The sequence below is a fragment of the Anguilla rostrata genome, chromosome 2, assembly GCF_018555375.3.
Source record: "Anguilla rostrata isolate EN2019 chromosome 2, ASM1855537v3, whole genome shotgun sequence".
Taxonomy (NCBI): Eukaryota; Metazoa; Chordata; class Actinopteri; order Anguilliformes; family Anguillidae; genus Anguilla; species Anguilla rostrata.
The window spans coordinates 12,232,465-12,257,803 of record NC_057934.1 but is presented as its reverse complement, the minus strand read 5'-3'; the positions used below and the strand labels follow the sequence as shown (position 1 = coordinate 12,257,803).

At 37.4% G+C, this 25,339-nt stretch overlaps 1 protein-coding gene across 1 annotated transcript in view; it reads right to left on the bottom strand.

Annotated features, from left to right (window-relative positions):
- The window catches only part of arid5b (AT-rich interaction domain 5B), a 67,107-nt gene extending 51,634 nt beyond the window's left edge, over window positions 1–15,473 (bottom strand). The window contains exons 1-3 of the mRNA XM_064320330.1: window positions 15,339–15,473; window positions 14,731–14,985; window positions 8,160–8,394 (exon numbers count right to left, since the gene is read on the bottom strand). Of these exons, the coding sequence (XP_064176400.1) occupies window positions 8,160–8,394; window positions 14,731–14,985; window positions 15,339–15,359 (511 nt within the window). The 5' untranslated portion in view covers window positions 15,360–15,473. The remainder of the gene's footprint in view (window positions 1–8,159; window positions 8,395–14,730; window positions 14,986–15,338) is intronic.
- Between the last annotated feature and the right edge of the window lie 9,866 nt (window positions 15,474–25,339).

Genomic DNA, 25,339 nt, shown 5'->3' with positions numbered 1-25,339 from the left:
AAATAGTGTCAGAAATGGGTGACTTTCCTATAAATGTATTTTTTATGAGATGCAAAATGCATATTTTAGCTGAGCGTATGGCAGGATGAGACAATAGAAGAGACTGAAGTGGGTCTGGGGACTCGTATGTATTTTTGATTAACCTCGCCAAAAGTAATCTGCAACAAACCTTAACAAATGGCTCAAGACATGACGTGAAACATAATTTAATGCAGCCAATTTAAATCCACTGTAAAGGCTGAAAAAAAATAAAATATCCTCATTTGTAGAACAATATTAAATCGTGTGTCAGAGAAAATAAAATAATATTAATAATAATAAAATAAAATTAACAGGTTCCATTAAGCCATGAACACAAAATTGGCATTATTTCAGTTTAGCAGCTATGATGATAGCCGTTGCGAGCTGCCTGAATAGACACACCTGATCTATGAAACGTCATTTTAATGCCTTAAATAATTATTAGATGCCAGGGACTGTAACATCCACGTTGTATATTATATTATATTATATTATATTATATACACAGACAAGATCACAACCACAGACTAAAATAATAAGAACAGCAGAAGCAGAACTGGAATACCTAATGCAAAACTCAGTTCTGCTAGCTATTATTCAAACAAATTATGCATAACAAACAAAATGTTTGTTTTTTTCTCGGTTTTAATATGCAATTTAAATATGTATTAACTTGCATGTAGGTGTCAAACAGGGGACGAACAAACGCAAATGTCAAAGCGATTAACTTTGGCTTGTTTTGCAAAATGAAAATTAAATTCGAACAAGCCATCCTAAACAATGGATGCTCTTTTTTAGCATATGAGTGGGTGAAATGATTACAATTTCCAGAGAACAGGAAGAATGGCAGAGAATAATGGCATTACTCAATGAAACCAATTAAAGAGCATTTAGAATCTGTCACAGAGGGAGGATTAGATGACGGCCAGGATAACAAGATGGTGTATTATCAAGGCCCCATTGTGCTGATTTCTTTATTTGCAGTCACTTCAAGATGGCTCTTTCAATTACTGTCCAAAGAATAAATCATTCATAATTCTAGGGCCTGTCTCAAAGGGTATGTATATTAAAGATTTTTTGCATCAATTTTACAAGAACACTGAATAATTCCTGTCCTTATTGTCAATAAACCCCAGACAAAAAACATACCAAAGATGAAAACTAATCTCCAGTCGTAGGTTTTATATCAAAATGGACTGAAGTGATGAAAAATCTGTATGTATATTATTCATGTATTTAAAATAACCATTATGCAGCCGGGTCTCATATGTAAGAACTAGATGTAAGATAGATAGACAGATAGACACAGAGAGTTCATGGGGTGGCCTATGTAACTACGATCAATCACGCAATCAAAATATATTTAGGGCATTTCTACAGTTAAATTGCCATAAAACACAATAAATGTGCTCATACATCTGGCCAAAAAAGTTTGTGGCCAGATGTATGAGAGAATAAACCATCAGGGATGGTTCCCTTTCGCTGGGGATCACCACTCAAGAGGTACAGAGGTCAACAGTGACTCTTGCTCATAGAAAACACTGGGTGGGTCACAGGCCCTGACTAGCTGAAGGACACAGGGCTACTCTCACCTCCTCCTGTCTTGGTTGGAGACGGAGCTTCAGGAAAGCTGAGGACTAACTCGCAGCCAATGAGAAAACACAGCCATAGGTCTACGGCTGATGCCAGGGTAGGGCAGAAATATTCCATCTCCTCTCTACAGTAAATGCTCTCCACACTGCCATGTTAGCAAGATACAAAAATAAAAAACAGGAATAAAAACACAGCCTGATGTCTGACAGACAATGGCATCTTTATCAAGGTGAGTCCAGTACAATACCACATCCACTTTAAGACTTTTGAAGAAATATGTACTTTTAAAAAATATAACTATGGCCAGCCCCTTTCCACAAGCAGACAACTGAAAAATGTAACACTAATTCTTTTGGATATTGAGATAAGACTGCAGCTGGGATGAATCTGATTAGTGAATAATTAAATACTCACGCACACAATATTCTTCCAGCACGCAGTTTCCTATGACTAAATAAAATGGATTAGCACACAGAATGTCATTAAAAAGCCGGTGCCAAATAACGGATTAATTAGACTCAGAGATGGTACTGTGTGCAAGTTCCAAGATGTTTAATATTTAAGTAAGGCCTCTCGGTTTTGCAACAACCCCCGGCTTGATGCAAAATGATTGGCTGGCGATAATAGCAGATTAGTCATCGTGACTAGATGGGGCCTGGCACAACAACCATAAAAAGCCACATTGTATTTTTACAAACATGGGGAGTGCCCTCAGGTTAAAATTAACAATGCCAGTATGGCCGCCTAGAGGGGGTGGGGTACTTCATGAAGGACACTACACAGCATTAACATTTAATTGAATTTCCCTTTCAAAAAAAAAAAAAAAGATCCGTTTTAAAAACCGGGAAAATCTAATAAAGCAAACGTAAATGGGAATATTTCTGGTGAGCTTTATTTCCCCCTCCCACTTGGCTGTTGGCAGTTTGGGATCTTTTATGTTATAGAAGTCACATTAATAACTTCTCTGTTGTTTCAGACTCAGTAATGGGCAGACAATAAAACTATTCATTTCCTGAAAGGTCACCCCCTGGAGACATGCACATTGTTTAACTGTCTACCAGTGCGGCTATTATTGCGCAACAAATTGCAGGGAATGAAACACAAGAAGTTGGAAATTACAGAAACAAAACGCAACCAACAAAAGCAAAAAAAAAAAAAAGTTTGTATTTGGAATCGTATAATTACAACAATTACTGTTTTTTTTCCCTCTTGCTCCATGTTAAAAAGCTGCTCCAACATTCTTAAGAGCTAACAGATACTTTCTACTCCAGATCATAATACACACAGATTTAGAATTCTTGGCAGCTGTTCAGACTTCAGTCATGAGGGAACTAATGATTTGAACAGATCACCATGTTATAATGGGCAAAAAGTCCATGTGAATATCCCAAAGGTCTGCAAATAATCATGACATGATGACTATAAAAAGGCAGTCTAAAATTGCACACAGTGCACACTACATCAATTGACACTGAAAGCCCAACAGAGGAGAATGTAATGTAGATAAAGCATTGGCTTAATTACTTCAGAATGTTTAGGCTTCTAGCGGAGTTAAAGAATGTTCCAGAAACACATAGTTTCTCTTTTTCTCATGTATCCATGCCAGGGGAGTCCACTCACATAGCAAAAGGGCGAGTCTGGGCGCAGGTTTTTGTTTTGGCCCAGCTCTGAGACACTGATTTAACTAATTAACTAATCATGATCGTCAAACAAGACCTTGATTGGTACAATAAGGTGTCTTAGTGCTGGGCTAGAACAAAAGCCAGTACACACAGCAGCGCTTTTATGGATAAGACTGGACACCCCTGATCTAGCAATTATTACTACAATACAGACTACTTGTGAAATCTGTCAATATCAAATGCATAAGCAGTTTCATCAGATCCTCACTGGAAGTGCACTAGAAAGAATGTGTGTGTGTGTGTGGGTAGGTGTGTATGTGCATGTTTTTACTTATTCTACAGCATACGCATAATAATATAACAATTTCCCGGACAAAAGTCACAGTGCAGCAATGCAAAGTCATTTGCACTTGGAGCAGAATACATTACCTGGGCTGCGAGCACCACCGTGTCTGTTTTTACTTTCCCATTACTCGCCTTGCCTGCGTCAGCACAAATATTTGGTGGAAGCCACATTCAGGCCACAGGAAAAAAGCAAACACGCCAGTGCAATCCCATTGATCCCTGTTCCAAATCGGCGATACCAGCCGCATTTCTGCGACGTGATGTCACCGAATCAGAAAGAGAGGTCAGCAAGTGCCGTCGCTGTAAAAATGAGCCAAGTGCTTTTCCCTTTCAAAGCCAAAAAGGGATCAGAAAGGGATCCAAGCCAAAGACAGTTATAGCTGATAAGTGTATAGCTTTATTTTTCTTTCGCTTGACAACGAGCTTGCTGTCAACAAATGACACGACTGTGACAGATCATATCAGTCACATGAAACAGAATGGGGGAAAGAGCATGAATTCCAGTATTGAGAGATGAGGTAGCACCTTCACAAACATCCTCTCTGAGGCTAAATATATAGGTTCAATATGGTTAGGAATTCAAGCACCCAGGCCAAGCAGACTATCAACAACCTTGCCCTTTGGTCAAGACTCGAGTCCACTGTTAAGTAACAATAATGTCACCACTTAAGCAAACCATCACTGGTGCACTCCCATGCTGAGCACTGAGGCATGTAAGCAAAGTTTAGAAGCACTTCGTATTACAGCTGTCGTATTTTGCATAGGCATATTTTATACCATGGCTCCCACAGAAAAAAAGACAATCTTTGCCGTTTGAATTTTCATTCTCATCCAGCAAAACCTCCTTTCCTGCACTATACACAAATCACAGAAGAATTACAATTTGTGTCTCTTCATTTTTCCCATTGGGTTTACTGATAGCATTGCTAAGAGAGCATGTTATATTGATAGGTACATTGGTGGCGGCACATCCCCAGAACCCTCCAATCTCACGGCTAACAAAATAAATGAATGCTATCATCAACAAACAATAGAGGTTGTGTGGTAGGCGAGCCACAATAAGCCTTGACTGCTTCCCGACTCTTGACTTTGCATCCTAGAGGAGATATTGCCTTTTTTTTCCTTCCACAATACACTTGAGCATGTCAGACACAATGTTACAGACCCACTGTGTAGATTCCGGTGCTGTTTCTGAGCATGCTCTGTACTCTGAACGTGGAGCCATTGTGATTTTCTCTGATTGCATTACTGTTTCTCATGCTCGTGGAACAGGGAAGCGTTAACTGCTGGCACCATGGGTGTTTGCTTTCTTAAAAAATATATGTCACACTTGCTTAAATACTTGTTAAAGGCAAAGTGCCTTTGAGGTTGGACTGAACATGCCCTTGGCCTCAGTTCTCCTGCTTTGCACAAGTTGATGCAAAGTGCAATCAGCTCTTTTGCATGCATTAAAAAAACATAAAATTAAGATCCTTAATTTTACTTAATCACCTCGGCAGGCTTCTGGGGCAACAACTGTTTGTGCTTTGGGACAAGATAATGATAAAAGCTGCAAATTAATTTCTATTCATTTAATTTAATATTTTTCCCTAATCATGAAAATTGCAATACTTTCTTTCTCAGAAAAAAAAAAATGACAAAGTAGGGCACAACTCCACTTCTCACCCTTCCGGAAAAGTTTAGTGCCAAAGATGAGACACACTTTAACTTCAAGCGTCTGTCATATAAGTCGTATCTAAATCTCTCAGGGGAAAGAATATTTTAGGGATTACACAGGAATGCTTTTTCCAGCACGCAATCCACACACATCACTCTGTGTAATTATTATTTTAATTTGTGTCATATTTCATTTGACATAAAAATGAGTGCTTATCTGTACTCCCCAATTACGTACACACTGAAATTATATTTCTCAAATGAAGGTCTGATGAACACATTCAACATTTAACGTTCACTGATGTCGTAACACACTAGCTATATCAGTTTTCTTTGAGGGTCCGAAACAGCACCAAAACCTCTACAGGGGGACTCAGAACAGCTTGCTGAAATTCACAATTGGGAGAGATTATAAACCTTCTGACAGCACTTGCTGAATTGGCATTACTTCAAATGGCAGCCCAGATAAGTATAATATTACTATTAGCCCTCCCTCTCCATGGTGACCCAAGTCTACTGTGAGAGAATCTTTATAGCACTGCCTTCTCCCCTGAGATGGGGCTTAAATTATAACACCATTTCTTTGCTTTGCAGTAAAAACCCACAGTGATACAGAGCTAGCAAGGTAGGCCAATCTGAAACAAATTACTATACTCAGGCCCTCTATTAGAATAAGAAATCCAGGAAGATGTTCAGATTAAAATAAATAAATAAATAAATAAAAACACTGACAGGCGCACATAAGCTGCAGAATGCAGTCTGGTAAAGTTGTGGTAGTTGCCATTCTTTTAAAATGTGATTTGGGAAAGCTACTTTCTTCACATTCAGAGATGAATACTCCTGGTGAGTCCTTGACTACTATCAAACTTTATTTTTATCCAGAACTGTGGCCTGGACTCTTGACAAAATCTTGCTTTTTCACAAACACAGTTTGGCATGATGACTCAGGAAATAGCTGAATACTGCATATGCATATCCCAAATCCAGGCCATTGAGCTATTATGCCAAACTGGAGAAAGCACACTAATGGTAATCAAAGCTACCCACCACAATTTGCTATTCCGTTCCTGATGATGCACTGAAAACCCATTCACTTAATTACAGAAATAAATTTCTATCAAGGGAACAACTAATATTCATTCAACTGCCTTCATTTTGTGACATGTCACAGAACGCGTACATAAAAATGAGAACAGACATTCATCAATTCATTTTCCCACAGATAAAAGGACACTCGGTCTCAGTTAAGAAATCTGGAAAAGATACACCCTTTCTCATAAATTCATAAAATTAATTTTATACTTTTATATGTCAAATGAAATGGCAAATTAGTTTATTCTGTATTTGCTGGAACATATTATAATTTAATACATCTCTTAATAATGAATTGATTTTCACAGAAATACTAGCAGAGCAACCTCAGGGAAAAAGAAAAAAGTGAGCGTGGCTATTTCATGTGGCTGTTCAATTAATGATTTATTTCCATCAGCAGGGCTGCTTTTTAAAGTCTGCTTTCTGCTGAATGATCCTTTTCTTTCTCTGGGTAACAAAGAAGAGCAAATTTAAGCTAGAGACGGCCTCTGGTCCACTGCCAGAATATTTAGCTTACCAAGCGAATTCAGAGGCATTTTGAGTAACTGCATTTAGTGTCCTGACAACACAAACAGGGGAACATAGTCATTAAAGCACAACTTATTAACATTACAAAAACCTATACACACAAATAATAAGGTTACAAGTCGGACAGCAAATAAATCCATTAACACATTTTTCTGCCCGCTATTGATTCGTATATGCAGCTGTAGCTCTATGCGTGCCTAAGTGACAAAGCATCCATTATTGATTCTTCCGTCTAATCTCTATAAGAATCTAATACAACAGCCGATTCAAGGGCAATTTAACATTTGGTTCCATGGACTGAAACAAAGCAGTATGCAAATTCCAGTAACTGGCAGAGTCAAATGAAAGATCTATCTATTACGATAATAAAAGCATCCACTAGATATCGTACAACGCATGCATTTAATGAGCTTGTTCTGCATTCTTTTTTAACCCTGAAAAAGAACATGTTTTACAAATAGGCCAGACAAACCATTAGAGAGGCAGAAAAATAACGCAGGTATCGCAGAGGCACATATTGATGCGGCAACAAAGACCAATTTGTTATGTGGGACAGGACTGCTACATGGCAGCTTAAAGACTGAATATGCACGCGTGGAGGACAAGCTTTGTTAGCTGTAACTAGGTATCTGCTGCACAGAAATGCAGCCAAAAATGACATTTATAAGCTCATAAAGCTCACACTACAGCTTTTATACTGAGCTGCAAAGGACTTGGTGAGAACTGAGGCATGTTAGAGATGTATAAATACATGTTATATAGCTTTAAACTGTACCCTCAACTGCAGTGAAATAAATACAACCGTGACCTTACTCTCACACGCATTCTTTTTGCTTTCTCCAAAACTAATCTGGGTCAAAAGTCAAAACTGGGTCTTAAGTCAAAACTGGGGTCTTTCGTTTTCTGGGTATCTTCTCTCCCCTATAATTTGCACACCATGTGTCAGAGATATGATTGGGCAAAAAAAGCAATGCTGGGAAACAATGGGGGCATCATTCACCATAAGTAGTATCTACTACGTTTTATGTGTTTTATGCCTGATCAGTTTTCATTACCTGTGGAAAATATACTGCTCACTCTTGGGTGGTCCCATTTGCATTCGAATACAACGTGAGGTAGACATACAGTATTAGCACAAGATGACAATTGGTTATGGATCTAACAACAATAAATGCCCACTATCCCCCAAACGCCTGCCAAAACAGAAATTTCCACCCAGAACACAAAATTGCGGTTTCCAAGAAACGCTCACACGCCCAGTGCGCAGCACAGGAGAGTAGAGAGGGACAAATAGATTATTACCTAGCTCCGCCTTTTCCTTTAAGACATCCTTGAAGTTGAGGCCGCTGTTGAGCGTGGACTCTCTGTACTTCTGCAGGGCTTCGCACTGGCCGTTCCTCCCCAGATCCCTGAGCGTGGCGGATTTGAGCGGAATGGCCCGCAGGCCGCACTTCCACTGGGAGAAATCGCAGACCGTCCATTTCACGAGGTCGTCCAATTTCACTATGACTTTCTCAGAGACGGCGATGATCTCGTCCTGCGAAGAAGAGACATGAAGTCAGGGGAGGTGGTAGGCGGGAATACGCAAAGTTTCCGTTCGCGCTGAGCTCTGTGACATCTGCTTCCCTGGCCAATGACGTATGAGCACGATGCCACAAGTGCACCAAAGCACAGTAGGCATCACTGTTGTTTTCTAACCTTCAAAACATGGTTTGTTCAAACTAAGAATTACAAACCTGAGGAAAATATTAAAAAAAGATTCTTTCCCCTCGTATTTCGGTAGAATCAAGGCCGTACAAAAAGGTAATTTCTAAATCTACTCCCATATTACAGAACAGACTTAACATTCTGCTTGTTATCCGGCAAAGACTGAAGGGCCCTGGTTAACTGAGTAATCTAGACTGCAGATATGTTGGTATGGGAGTAAGGCATTTTACATACAGTTTTCAATTTTCTCAAGTGCTCCTCTGGTGCTAAAATAACACTGTGCACAAATGGATGTTAACACCACCTTTGGGCCTGACACCCTGAGATGACCTAATAGAAAACACTGATTGCAGGCAATACCTGTTCCACAAGGTTTGCTTACAGACCTCCTTTCAACCGCTCTAGGCTACATTTCTGTGTACTACAGGCAGAAACTTGTGCTGATTGTACTTTTTTATAAGACGTTTAATCAGACTTTCTATTGTGTCAGGTCGAGCAGTCAGGTTGAAACAGCTTCTACGTTAACTATGCATCATTTACATACAGTGTACCAAAAAAAAACATGGCTTCCTGTTTTGCAAATAAACAGCATCCTTGTGACAATTTGAAACCTTTGCACTTGTTTTTCAGTACCATCGCCTTTAAATGAAAGATACTAGACAGCCTTTTTGTTTCAGACAAATTAAATTATTTTAAACCCTGCACAAATATATGGGTATCAAAGGTATAGCATATATTCTATGAAATTACTGCAGCCAAGTCTATTTACTGTTATGATGCACTTTAAACACACAATAAAATTACAATTTAATTTAGGTAAAAGAAAGATAAGAGATCCTCCAGGATAATATAATTTTACTTCATAGTCTTAAATGCGAAGAACACCATTGAAACACATCTGAGACAGCTATAAATCTACCATCATAATTTACCATCCACTAATCTACTATCAAAGAATGCCAAGTGTTTCATAATTCCATTTGCAAAGGGAACAGGACATTACCTCTGCACTATAAGTAAATTACAGTTAAGTTAAAAGCTGCAGCACGCCATTTTCATTCTGGATATCAAACAAAGCTGATCAAAATACATGCATTCCATGTGGGATAAAACTGCAGAAGAATGCTGCTCAATGAAAACAATGTTTACTTTCCAGTCTAAACAATGTATTTCTCCTTTGTGCAGAAAATACGAGTACAAACACATTCTCATCAGTTCTCCTTGAGTCCCTGGGGAGTTTAGGCCCTAAAGTATAGCCACATAGCTATCAGTCTAGGCCTCTACATAATAACCAGTGCAGCACAGAGGCATCTGTTTTCATGTTCCAATAAAACTAAGTGGGTCAAACGTTGTTAATCCTAATGGCGACACAGCAAACTTTACCACAAGATCACGTGCTCTAGCCCACTGCTTTGAAGATCTGACAATCTGCACATGTTTGATAGAAATATTTCTCAAACTTATTTGTTTATCAGATGGTGGGGGAAGGGGAGGAGGGCACATCGATGAATACATTAGCCAACCACTGATTTCTATTTTCTTTCAGATGAGACTGATGTCCTCAAAAGAATCAAATCTGTTCTGCAAAGGTTTGCACATTATGAATTTGAGTAGCAAGAAACAATCAGCTCCTTGTTATAACACATTAGGGGGAACTGAGCCATTAGCCGGCCAAAGCTGTGCAGTAAACTAAAGCAGCAAGCCCACTAGCAGTGTCATGCTGAGCCTGTTTCACCCTACTGATTCTGGGGGTCAGGGCAAGAATTCCCCAGGTCAGAGCAGATTTGTACACCTGCTTGCATGCCTATTGAATTATTGACCTGGTAACATGAACAATGTGCCAACCAGATCCTGGGGATGTCTCAGCCTAAAGTTTTTTAAAGTAAAATAATTCAATTTTCTCTTCAAGTAGGGGATGTCTCCAATAGCCAGTGTTAAATAATGAAAGTATATAAAACTTAAGCTGCACACCATGATCCAAGTTTTAAAGCCCAGTTAAAAATGTACTGTGAAACTGGAAGAAAATAAACACTAATGAATCTGAAAAAATTTTGCTTTGTCCATCTTTGCCTGTGCTCCTGTCATGACTACAGCAGTCCTGCATGTGCTGCAGAAGGACAGAATGCTGACTGAAACTTCACAGTACAAGTTGTCAAGTATTGTTTACATTATTTTCAGTGAGCATAGCTGCAATCAGTGCTAAAAACGGTGCTACAAAACACAATGGGCACACAGACAGTACAGGCCCTATAATTATTTTATACATATATAGAACCATATCCATATGTATTTGCAAGGTTTAAAATTAAGACTATGCAGACAAATGAGAAAATATACTGTAGATGTAAATATAAGGCGTTTGAACAATAAATGTATAGGTACACACACATTTTATATGAGAATAATTTGTACTTATTCTGAAAACAAACAGGCAGGCCTAATATTCACAGCTATATCCTTATTTCAATGTAGTTCAGCCCCTCCTGCACAAAAATTCTTGCATTGTCTAAGCCATGTTGCACATGTGTGAACATATATGAAATAGACACGGGTACATGTACCACTTGTGTGCTAACTTTAGGAACAGTGCTTTTCAAGTAGCATGTTCCAACTCAAACCCATAAATATCACATTAAAGAATGTTACCTTTGGGGAAAAAAATCTGATGATCTAATTTAAACTATAAATATATTCCGGGCATTCAAACAGAAACATGGACTTTTGCCAGGAAGATGTCTCTGGATACAAGCCATGCATTTTCTTCGCAATAGTCACAAATCTCAAGCCATACTGCTTTGTTAATCCAAACAATAGCAGGGAGAGAGAGAACTAATTAAATGTGGGCCAGACTACAATCATTTCTGTTTTCAGTCCACCTTGTGTTGGGATTAGAAGAAACTGAATACAAAACTTACAACCACATTTGGTTACATAAAGACATTTGTGTGTATAAAATACTAACTTTATTTGTAGCTCTGCAAACTATAATTTCAACATTAATTATACTGTGGCTGATAGAATCTGAAATGGAATTTAATTATAGCACACCAACATTCTTTAAATCACTTCAACATTATTCAGGGAGACTGCCTTTAATCTTATGCTGTATAACATTACCATAACCTATGTACTGAAATTATTGAATTATATGTGCTTGCCAACCAGACCATGTTAACTAAAATGACTTACTGAGCTACATTTCGCTTTTTAAGTCTATTTTATGTTCCTCATTCACCCATATATCTCCTCCAAGGTGATATAATAATTTAAATATTGACCCCTCAGTTCTGAGAGATAATGCGTTCTCATGTGACATTCAAGGGTCAGAATTCTTTATGATAGTTAATGTCAATTAAATGTTTGCAACAACTGTGTTACTCCTGTAAATGACAATAAGGCAAAAGGAGAAAAAATATTTACAATCAAAGGCCAACATAAAGGAGAACAAACACCAAATGTATGCATTTGTGATAACAGGCTACTTTCTCAGTTAGAGAGTAAGTAATTTAGTGCCTGAACTTTCTTGGCAGGAACAAACCTCTTTAGAAGAAGACACAGTCAGTTCAACGAAGTAAAAACAGCACATGGCTAAACAGGAGCGTAATGTTGCCCTCTCTAGGTTCAAGCTCTTAGTGTTAAATTCTATAGGCTGGCTGCCAGGGCAAGATCATTGCAAGCTTGTTGCTGTTCCTGCCACTGCTATTCTGCTAATGAATGACTAACTCAAGCCAGAGGGGAAATTACATCACCTGGCTGTACATACAAAAGGCATCTGGAAATATACTACCACTTTTTATCACAGTGACTCTAACTGTATTGCAAAGCTCTAAACATAAGTTCATGGTCATAACAGCCTACTGATGATGTTAAGATTCCCTGACTTGGAAAATATGCATGAAGCCAGGTTTCCAGGAAATTAAGTGACAATCTCCCTGAACAAAGACGTATCAGACTCAGTGGGAATAAGGAAAGATTGCTACCCTTCAAGAAGTGTATGCATTAAAAAAAAAAAAAAAAAATTCTGGGAGTCTTCAAATTTTAGATTAAAGTGTCACAGCATAACCAAAACAAACATATCAATTGCAGAATAGAGGGAGACAAAGCAAGTCCTCTGGGAATATTTAAAAAGAAACCTCATGCCAGCTTTTTAAAAACCTAATTGTGTTTCAATTTATTGAATTTAATTGTGCAATTTGCTGAGTGCATTTTCAGTGATCTGGCAGTCACATTATAGGCTTCAGATTACTGCAGGTTGCAGAAGGGAACCCAATCGCATTGTTATTTAGATTTCACATATGTCACTCATTTTCCAACATCAGTTAGAACACTTAAGATCTAACAAATGCCTACATTTCAGGTCAATGTGTGACAAAGGGCAAATATGAAACATCTTAAAAGTAGCCACACCACTAAAATATAGGCTATATGTTTTGTTGTTTCCATGTCAAAGTCTATAAATAATTTATTGTGAAAAAACGTCAAATAATTCCAAGTAGCCGAATAATTGACTGTAGCCATTTACAGTTGATCAATAATTTAAAATTATGTTTAGCAAATGTACAGGCGAGCATTGTCCTTGGACGTGTAATTCTATCTCTCCCAGTTTCCAAATCACCAATCCTGTAACGTAATAAATTTGAAAAGCAAATAATTCGCAATGCTGGTGTGCGGGGGCGGGGGGAGGGGAGCATAGAAGATGACGAGTTTGCGAACGAACAGTGTCGGATCAACTGTGTAAGCATGGGAGTAAATCGAATGTTTTCCCCCCAATTCCACCTTGTTACATTGTGTAAACACCGATGCGCACAAGGTCGATTCAGCGGACAGATAATATGCACTCAATATTTAAACTTATATGGCAGTGCAACCTTGAGATTTCACCAAGACAGGCTAAACAAAAAAACCTGTTGCTTATTATGAAAAAGAAATTTGATACCCAAACTCCTCAGGGGAAAACTACAATAAAAGTTCAGAAGAGAAGAGCTGTTTTCTTTGTAATCTACCAGAGTGATTATACTGCCTAGTACAAGATAAAACAGGTTTACCCCCTCATTACATTACCCATGTGTAACCAGCAGCTGTGTTTAGCTATGTAATCGCCATATTCAATATTGCAACACAGGATTTGAACAATATAGGCTAGCTAGATAAGACAAACAACTATCAAGGCTGGCAATTTGCGAGTTAAACCTTCAAGGACCACACGAATCTTTTATTATTATTATTATTTTGACAAAACTAGCCTACAGGAGCGTGTATCTGTAATAAAAAATTAAACTGTAGCACTTTGACATAATAACCTTCATAAATGTCACTCGCTCCCTTTAAGCCGTTGCATCTGCCTGCCTTATCGGCTTGCCTTTATTAATCAATTGCCACTGACCGAAAGCATTTGAACGCTTATGGAGAAAATGTCCGCTTATAATAGCTTACCTCTGAAGCTATATAGCTAGCTAGCTAATTTCTGTCTTATTGCGCGATAAAATAGAAGGGGCTGTAAATTAAATCTGACAGACGATATTTTATTGATTAAGCTTGTTCAACCAGCTATGGTAGTAGCTTGTACATAAGTCTATTTAAAATAAGCCCATTAAGATCGAGAATTTAAAACATATTGTAATGTCATTCATCACATTATTCAACGCAATTCAGCCAACACGAGGCTTTTGATCTTTCTTTATCTCCATATCGTAATTTCCGCCCTGTTTTACACAGCGCTGATATGAAACATTAAAACACTAATACAGTAACTTTACAGTACAGCAAGTCACGTCAGTAAACCAACCAAGATCTTATTTTCAATTCTTCGTTCAAATTGTATGACAGACTAAATGTAGGCTACTCGCCAATTCCAACAAGGAAATAAATACTAATGAAATGAAAGTACGTTGGAATTCAAATGACCTAATCCTTCTTACATTTTAGCACCATCGTATGAATTAACCGATCAGAGCTCTTACATGAGAGGAAAATATGCTAGCTACGTGCTATCAGGCTTTGCGTCATTGCAAACAGAAAGCAGAATGGATACATATAACTACAGTAGCTAGCTAGGTCATATTTCAGAAATGCATCGATTAAATTTCGTCCAAATGCTGTTCTAAGCAATCAGTAACATACTGTAAACCACGCATAAGAGGAAAAATTGAAATATATTTGTAATCACCTCTCCGTGACTGACAGTTCTTCCCTGGGGAGTATCTTCTGGGAGAAAATAAAGTTTAGAGCTAGATAAAAGTTGCTTGGTCGTCCTTTCTTCCCACAACAGCTGGAGTTCTGCTATGCAAATCGGATCCTCTGGCTTACATCTTACAAAGAAAAAGTCGCCAAGGGACAAAATTCTTGGTTTGTCTTCAAGATGAAATCTAAATGCCTTGTAGAAAATGTAAGGTCCATGCAAGCCACAAGGTGAGCCTACCCACTGCGGAAATAGTAATGATAAATGTATTTAGTACACACTCTTCAAATTCAATAAATGAAAAACACAAAGATACCTTCAGATCAACTGAAGTAATAGACGTACGCATGTATAGCATCAAAAAGAACTGTTGACAAACTGTATATGTATTAACAACAAATGTTTATAAGCAAATTACCTAGCGATATATTTAATGTTTGTTAACACATGAAGTTGTTTTAAAAGTTCATGACGTTTATTTTAAAGCTCCGTGAATTTCATATATGCATTCATTAATACGGACTCTACAATAACATCAGCAAATAAAAAGAAAAAGAAAACTGCAAATAAAACATTCAGAGTAGGCTTGATAATACCTTGAGTGAGTTGGGCTCCATCTCGACGTTCTGAATTGATTTAACTCAACATTCTCTCCAAACTTGTTGGCTTGAATGGATTGCTGACGGTCCTGGAAGGGCACAATATTTTCACGTACAATATCTTCCCAACTGTCAATATGAAATCCACACAGAACAAAGGCACAGACTAGAAAATGTCGGAAGTTGCTATCCAATATTTCTTTAGGATGCAGAATTTTAAATATGATTATTTCTGTGTCATTTGTACCGCAAAATACTCACATTTAATTCAAAATGGCGAAGGGACATTACGGGTTTAGAGATTTTTCTCGCAGCTATACTCTCTTTAAAATATGAGAGGTTGTTATTTTCATATGTTATGCTTTAAATAAAAATATATCAATATTATACGCTTTGTATGCAGAAATTCATATTAAAGTGGGTCTATTTAATCCTCTTGTTGTGCAAATGTGTATGATTAACGGAATATGTGTCTAACAGGACCTTGGACTAGGACGTCTGTATGTGTAATAGAAAGAACATTTCCTGCAGACCTGCAGAGATTCGGGGCGCTCTTTTATTTCTGGAGTGCATGTACTGTAGCTTATTTGATTGAAGACAGACTTTTGTACATTTTTAATCAAAAACCTTTCTTGTAAAGAGTGTACTTGTCGTGACGTACAATTCACGGACTGTTACATTGTTTTAACAATTATAACTTCCTAGCACCGAAATATAGGCTAAATATTGGTAGTCGGATTTATAGTGCTAAAACGGTTCGGGCGGGGAGACAGCAATAAATATACTGGCAGGCATCACGAGATATGGAAACAACTGACAACACTGAATTGCTGCCATTGTTTTTCAATGAACAGGAACATGGAACAAACGCGACCGATTACCGAGTCTTTACGTAGGTCAGTGTGTGATTTGGACTACATCGAGTTGGAGTATTTGTAAGGCAATTTAGTTTTAATAACGATTAGGCTATGTTCAGCTTTAGTCGCCTTTCATAGCTACGCGAAACAGCGACTGTTTTTCAGTGTTCTAAATTTGATCATTATTTCTGAAAGGTTTGCTCTGGTAGCTATACACGCAGGCTACAACTTCCTAAAGCAAAGTGAAGTTTATTAAAATTCTGAGATAATAACGCAATCTAAATGCAGGTTTATTGTTCCCATGCCTTCAGCATTTTACGGTTTGGCAGGCAAAAATTATGCAAACATCTAGAAACTGAACCGCAGTAGAACAAGGAAACAAGCAACTAACCGCTATGAACAGATCTAGACTGAAGAGGTAAACAATAGGCTATACAGACGGGTAACGAAAAAAAATTAACGAAAGTCAGTACGATGGCGTTTTTTGATCTGTGTAACTTCAGCCGAAGTCCTCGGGCTCACCCCCATCCCCCCCCCCCCTCCCTTCCATCGACTGTGGCTGTTATGTTGTTTTTGCAATATGAAAATGAGAAATTTTATATGATATAAGATGCAGCATTTATACCAGCGCTTTTCTTTTTTTAATAACTTACGCAATGTTTCATGTGAAGGCACGAGGGATATTGGGTGTACACTGAGCTCAATTAAACAAGTGCATTTCGTTTAAAATGATTAACCGAGTAATATTGCAGAGCGATGTTATTCCTTTCAGGCATAAAATCAACCATACCGTCATGTGATAGCTGCAAAAAAATGTCATGCGTTCAAAGGAGAATGCTATTAATTATATGTAGATTAAGGGGATTTTAGGTGGGGGTAGGGGCCCAACAAGACGAAGCACGCTCGGCAGAGAATGTGAATAAAATGTTATAATTAAGTTGCCTAGGCGTAACGAGGGAATGAAAGGGCTTAGACAAAGAAATAAATAAGACCTTATTGTACTATGCATTTGTGAAGTCTTAATGAATTAAAACAGCTGACCATTATATTTCGTCCCCTTTCAATGCATTATGATAGACGAATATGGTTAATTTCCCCATTAAAATATTTATGAAGGTAACATCTTTTTAAAAACATGTAATTCAAGCTATTTGCATATTTATACCAAAACCAACCCTCTATAGGTGATTGCATGCGTAACAGTAGAAAACAGGAATAGGCCCACCTGAACCAAGTAGCCTACATTAGTCCCAAATAATTGATCTGTATGATCACGTACTATAGCAAAACCAGAGCGTATTGTAGTCGTCACGTTTTCGTTTTGTCCTGTTTGTCAGTTTCTCTGTCTATGTGTCACGTGCAAACATTGAGTAGCAGTAGAATGGCCCCTGGACACTGACGTAAATAATCAAGTTTAAAACAGCTTAAACTGTGCCAGGGTTGATGTAAGCCTCTCTGTTGTTAACACACATGCACACATCAAATATTATGTTAAATCTCAGTGGATCTTACAAAAAATTGGCAACCACTCCAAATTTCATAAAATTATTGAGCTGTAACAAATTTTAATATTGGTGACAGATTGTTGGTGGCGGGGGTCGGCTATATGAGGATATTAATTATTTTACTCGCTGTTTGTGGCAGTAAAGTCGTAAAGTAATGCAGTGATTAAGCTGCTTTCTTTCTGACAGTGTGCGAGAAATAGCAAGTGTATTCAAGGCACCATCAATCACCCAACTGATGTAAGACATCAAACAGTGACACACTGACATCAGGGGATGAGAAGACTGCTCCTGCAGTGCAATATAAATAATGTTATCAAGTGAATACTTCCACGTCCAAATGTGTATGAACATGAAACCATCACAAAATTTCAGTAAAAAAAGGCTGCACTTCCAACAATACATTTGAATAGTTTTTATTATATCAAGCAAGCACACACACACATACACACACAATGAACAGGTTGTCTAGACAAAACAACAAAAGGATAGCTCTACAAACACAATCAGATATTGCAATTCTTTCTGACTGGTGAAAACGTCCAAGTAATAATAAATGATGATAACATTGCTGAGAATAATTTGGTTTACAGATTGTATGTTTCAGTATCTTCTGTGCAGCATGGATTTCTCGTTGTTGGTGACAATATGAGTATAGCAGATTGATAGCCTAATCTTTCCCTCTTTCTGAGCTCCTGGGAACATTTGCAGTGGGAAAGGCTTCTGAAAAAAAAAACAACTGAATTCTGTATGGGGGAGGGTGGGGTCTGTGTGTTGAAATCTATGTGGGTGTATGGGTGTGTGCTTGTATTTGTGCATCAGTGATCAATACATATAGATACAATTGCATAGATTGTTAGTTCAGTCATAAATAAATTATGCACATTGCAGTGAATAACATCACAATGATTGTTTAACATACATTCAAAAATACCAGCTGATTCAATTCACATTTTAATTCTCTACATTTAAATGATGTGGATCATAAATTGTGTTTTATATTATTTAGATCATATAAGTCAGGAACATGAATGATAGATTCAGTAATTTTCATCTTTGCCCTGCAATTCTATTAGTATTCAACATATGTAGAAAATGCATACACAGTCTTGTGAGGTTTAAAAACCTGTTTTGAATTCAAATGGTGCTGTTTTAAATGATTGCTCCAAGGGATTCAGATGCTATTCATCATACTGTAAGTAATTCATAGAGCAGGAGCACAAAAACAGTGTCAGCATTTTTCTCCCTTTGGAGATGATATATAAATTAATGACAAGCCATTATGAACTCTACAGCGCAGTTGGTGGCGAGAACTGTGTATTGCATGCTTACACATTCAAATTATTTTTTTTACACTTGTGGGTACACCTTCACTTGCCAGTAAAACACAGTAAACAGAGATAATGTATTCTTAGAAAATGCTGCCTTATCCGGGAAAATTAAATTTTTCGTACAAGGTGCCTTCATGTCATCCTGATAGTAAGGGAACTGCTACTAACTTTTTTACACTGTAGAGTCTACACAGTGCTGCATATTTTTGGATGGTGTGCCACTGACAGAGTGGTCCATGTATGTATGTGTCTAAATTGATGGTAGGTAGAATACTTTATAGAATTTCTGATAAACAAGAGCTGAGTGTTTATACACCTTATTCACATTGCATGGTCTATCATAACTTAACATCTAGTAAACAACATTTCAGAAATAACGGGACAGAGCTGGTTTCTGTCTTCACTTACTGTCCATATATATATACATATATATATATATGGATGGCAAAAACTGGCTGAAGGATAGCAAAGTCATTTCTGAAGGGTAATAAAATAAATACTTCACACTGGAGACCCTTGTCCTTAAGCAGAATATTCACATTGTGTTTCAGAAGTGGGCATCATATAGGGCATAGTTGAACCATATTTCATGAAGGTTTGGCTGAAATATGGCATCGATATGGGGCCTGACAATTCACCTTTGATACCATCAAATCTTAAATTAAAAGATGTTTAAGAACAGCAAAAAAAAAAAAAAAAAACAGCCTGAAAGGATTAGCAACAATGTGTTCCCATCTCTCCAAAATATTCTAGAAAGATCCAGATTTTTACATGAGAAAAAACATCCAATGTACTGAGTAAAAAGGCAAGTACATGAAATTAAAGTGCATAATTTTTAGTTTTTGTTTTTAATCTCGGCAACTGCTGATGGAAAAAAACCTACACCAGGTTTGGATTGAATCATAATTGCACTGCCAGAGGGGAAAATGTAATAATTCAATATTTGTAGGCAGTTTTTTTTTTTTTAGATTTAGAAAATCAAAGAGCATGCAAACAGGGCTGCACCTCCTTTATAAAATGTAATTTTGTGTGGAACAAAATTATGCTTAATGATCCTGTAACACTGAGTGTTATTTATCCCCAAGACTCTATTGTTGTTTTTGTTTCACCTATAAAATAATAACATTCATTCTAATGATCTAATTTGTTTATCCACAAATTGGTCATCCAATTTTTAGTCTGATAAGTGAGACTGACTATAGTTCTGACTGCTGTTTTATTTTGCATGAACATAAAAATTTCATTCAAGAAACTCATGCTGCAACCCTGTTGAGGTACCACAGGTTCCTCAACAAAAATAAATTCACAACATGAAGTGCAAAAGATGACCAGCGGCCTGTTTTCATGCACTTAAAAAAATTTTTTTTTAACATTTCTGAGCACCCCATACACTGCAACTGCTTATTGTTTGCTTGCTCGATATGTAAAATTAGATGTAAAGTTTACTCGCCCTACTGCCAGACTGAAGCTATCAATAATTTATGATGAAATGCTTCTGCCAAGGGGCTGAGCAGATGGTTTAAATGGGGCTTGGAATGCCTGCAGTACCTGTAAAACAATCTACTAATAAGTGTAAACAAAACAGCGAGAAACGAATAGCATTTTGTCTCATGGGAAGCGAAAAGGTAGAAATTTCCGCAAGGTCTGACAAATCGTATTGCACACAGGGTTGCAGGCCATTTTCACGGAAGTACAATCTCCATAATTATGATCTGTATCCAATACACGGGGACTATGGTTTCAGTATAACCGCAAATTATTTTTTTAAGTGTGGGAGCACAGGGCAATTGATAATTAATGAGCTAACGGTCATTCCGTCGAGCGCAAAACCATGTTCATTTTAGGCACATTTTATGAAGTAAAATGACATGAGACAGGAGCAATAAAAGAAACACATTGAGAAGAAGTAGAGATGTATTACATTGGCGAAGGATCATAGGTGTGATAAAACAGGATTGTGGGAGTAATCATACAGTATCTTGCTGTTTATTTTTGGTTCAAAGAAATGTCAGTGGATGTTGATGAAAAACATTGGGAGTACAATGTGTTCATTAATCAGCTATGTAGGTGGCACCAACCTGTTTGGTTGAACATGAATATAATGATAGAATTATACCGTGCAATACCCTGTGATAACAGAAACATCTTGGATATAGTTAAATATTTTGTGAAACAGAATACTTAATTAAGATTAATTGATATTATGAACTACCAATCTATCATTAGCACAATTTATTGAAGGCAGTTGGTTTTCTGTGAAATACAATATGATCACAAAACCATAACTACCAGGAGAGTGCTTGCTATACATCTCCCACATATTGTGCATTTTGTTGATCATTCGGTATTTGGGTGCTGTTTCAAAGGGTTTCTAGCACACAAAAAACCTGAAGCTGCCTGCAGTGGTTTTCTCATTGAAAAAAGAAGCTTTTATTTTGACACTAATATTACACGCTGCATGCAGACAGAAACAAGAAACAGCTCCTTTGAGCAGGTCTTTCCAAAGTGTTGTCCCCTAAGTTTCCCCAAAGCTCATATGGGAATGCTATCCAGGATTACAAATAATTCAGGAATAGATAGTTCTTAAAATCAAATTTGGTTAAGTTTCACTTTTGATCAACAACTTTCAAAAAGGCCCAAACACTGTTTGCTAATGCAAACGTGATTCCAATGCAAGTGCTGGAGGTTTCAAATCATATTGACTTGTTCAAATACTCTGACAAATGGCAATTCCCCTCTGTTGTTAATCTGTAAGGTTAAAGTATCAAAAAAAACAAAACAAAAAAAAAACAAAAACAGTCCACCTCTGAGGGTACAGGTTTCTTCGTCTGCAAACATGATAATATGCAGGTCAGAGTCTCTGAAGACCATAATCATCCTAAAATTCAACAAACAGTTCTTTGAATTTGTACACAATGTTTGTTTTTTTGCCCTTGTGCCTCTTATTATTATCGTAAATGTTCACTTTGTAATCAAGGCTGCTGTCTGATCCTCCCTTGGTTGAAGTACTAGCTCGCACAGTAGTTTCTCACCTACAGAAAAAAAAACAGGTAATGACATTGTGTTTCCTGAGAGCCCTTTACTCCATCCTCTGCATGTTGTTTCATTTCTCAGTGCAGGGTGTCCTACAGTATGCTCACACACCCCTTATCAGATGAATCTATAAGCAAGCTCACGTGATTGAAGGACAGAAAACAATGTTTATTGATCCTGTTTATCATACATCCCAGGAGATGACACTTGGATGAACAGCTAATTGGAGACACTTCTTGACATAACCTGTCTGTGATTGAGTCCTCTATTAAGCTAGTCTTTGAAATATTCTCTATATGCTAACAGTGCACCTATTAGGCAAAACCCATTACAATATCTTTGACACTCCAGCTATTACATTATTTAAACTGCTGCTTGCAAAAAAATGCAATTCATTACAGTAGAAGCCTGCTTTAAGGATTGTTATTAAAAATGCATCATTCAGGTTGTTATACAACATAAGTTTCAGCTGTCACCTCAACACATGCCCACGTTTAAATTATGTAAGTCCTAACATTATCACACACAATAAGGGGTTAAGCAGTACATGGAACATGCAAAAAAAAAAAAAAAAAAAAAAAGACCAAAGGCTGAGCACCCACTGTAACGTCAGAGCTCGGTACTCGAGGTGGTTTAAAATTTCGGATTCAATTATATTACACAGCTATCGTGTGTCCAGCCATTCTTTTTGAAGCCCTGCGGCCTTCTGAGACGTTGCTCCTGCCACATTGGATTGAACAAGAAAATATGTCTTGTCACAGCAGGACCTCAGTTTGTAACATGAACAAACACGCACGCACTCGTTTACACCACAGTTTATCAAAAATGACAAAACATGTTTCACTGTGTCCTGTGCTGACTAATAACATGATCTCTGCTCGAAGCTCTCATCACATTCACATAGACCCACATGTCTAAACAAAGCCAACAGGGCAGGATAAAATGGGAGAGAGATTCAGCGCACTGTGCACATATCTGTCTGGATATCATTGGACCAATCAGAAATGGACAGTTAACAAAGTGAGTGCCATCTCAAATTCTCACAAAGCTTATTTTAAAATCATCAATATCACCCAGTGTCACTACTATCTTAAAACATTTTCAAGATAATGTTTATAATGATTATCAGGCTATGGCAACTAAAATTCTACTAGAAACATAGCCTAATACAAGGCCACACGTGCCAATTTATTTTATTATTATTTTTTGCAGTCATTTGGACACTTTAACTTTAATTAGAGTGTGGTCAGAATTGCAATTTTCCAAGAGCCAATTAATATTTCAATTTCAATAATATTATACTAACATTCATAAAATGCCCCCTTTAGCTCTTTACCATACCATACTGGTGAGCACCCCTTTAAGAGAAAATTATTATGGGATTCTGAGGGAACACAGTGAATGTGTAATGTTAATTCCACCAGTTGAACAATAACACTTACTCGTTTTATCTACCATGCTTATTTACTCCACTCAAAATATGTATTTTACTCAAACTCGTCCTGTCAGGACAAACTCTTCTAACCCATTTCTTGCCCAACCAAAGATAGTGAACAACCATGACCTAGAAAGGTAAGTATTAATTAAGATACACTTTCCCTCACAAAGGCAGTCAACATTCCAAGTTCTGTACGTGCTAGTATATCGTGCCTTACATTGTATACATATCCGAACTGTATCTACTGCAAAGTGCTGGGTTGTCAATAAAATTGAACTTTGCCACTGTTTTCAGCTTCGTACCACTGGAGAAGTAAATTCAAGAACATATTGCAACTGATAAGATATGTTTTAAAACATCTGAGCCCAGGACAATTACTCAAAAGCAAGAGACAAGGAAGGTGTACCGTGAAGTTGATTTACTGCCACTTGTACAAGGAGGAATTAATGATTTATGCAACAACCCCTTAAGACTCAATGAATTTCATTATATACGTGACGTTAATGGTGCTGACCGTGAATATAAACAGTATTGTATAATAGGGTTCAACCACGGGCTTCACTGAGCTCAGTTAAAGAATAGCTTTTTTGTTGTGTCCGGTTTCTCAACGAGAACAACGACTGAGTCAGTGTGACTTAAAAGGCATCTAAAATTGCACGAGCATGACGTAAACAAGGAGAAGTCATCTTTGGCATTTGCCTGAATCTGGGGGAAAAAACTTCACGCTAACATGTACTGTACTGTCTATATAAGTTACTATAGGTTTAAAACAGCAGAGTGCAACAAGCACATCAAAAGCTCTTTTTTTACCTCTTTTATTTTTTGGACTGAATGAGTTTTATTAAACAATACAAACATTATTATTTTGTGTTCTACATTATGACTGTAACCACACTGAGCTGAACGGGACATTCCAGTATTTTGCAATGAAAACAAGGTTTTAAATTACATGGTAATTTAGGAATGTGTGGAAAGCCAAAAGGCTGTTATAACAGTCAGGAGTTTTGGATAACCCTCATAACTTTCCGGCTAAAAGAAAAGTCAAACATCTGGCTTTATGACTAAGCCAGACCAAGTGTTTATATCCTGAAACAATTTTAAACATAAATTATTCTTTTCAGATGACATAGGATTTTTCCCTTAGTTTTTTTTAAGTGAAAGCTGAGCTTATCTTCCATCAGACTGAGATAAGGCTGTTTAATAGTTAAAGTTAAGCAACATTCGGCTAGCATATTAATTCACAGTGGTACGTACATGACTAATCAAAGCCAGGTGGCTGGAGCATTTGACTCATTTTGCATGTACGAAATCCTGCGGGCTTTGTTCAGCACTTTGGCCCTCACACAAATTTCTTGAGTCAATAATACAATAAGAAAAAAGACAAATGCGAACTTCGCCATTCAGGAATTTGTTTGTTTGAAACTGCCACATGTCGGCAGTTAGTCTGAGATGGTTATTTTCCACTGATATGCATTGTGCTATCTCATATTGGCAGAGGAGATCAAAGAGTGTTACAAGCTCCCTGCGACTACAGAGAATGCAGAAAAATAAACAGGTCTGTGTATGCAGAACATGCAATAATAAGCTCAGCTCAATATCTTGTTTGACTAACAATTATGTACTGTCAATGGGAACAGATTATGGGTCTATAGCAGGTTTCTGGTTGCTGGCTTGAAACGTTAAACCCATCTGTAGAACTGATTACAAAGTCTGGTTCTATGGTCCTGATAATGCTATGCTATTTCACAGAAAGAAAACATACATATCTCTGTAAATGTCCAGAGATGAATGTGAGTTCAACAGAAAATAAATAAGTTAAATTACTAAATAAACAATC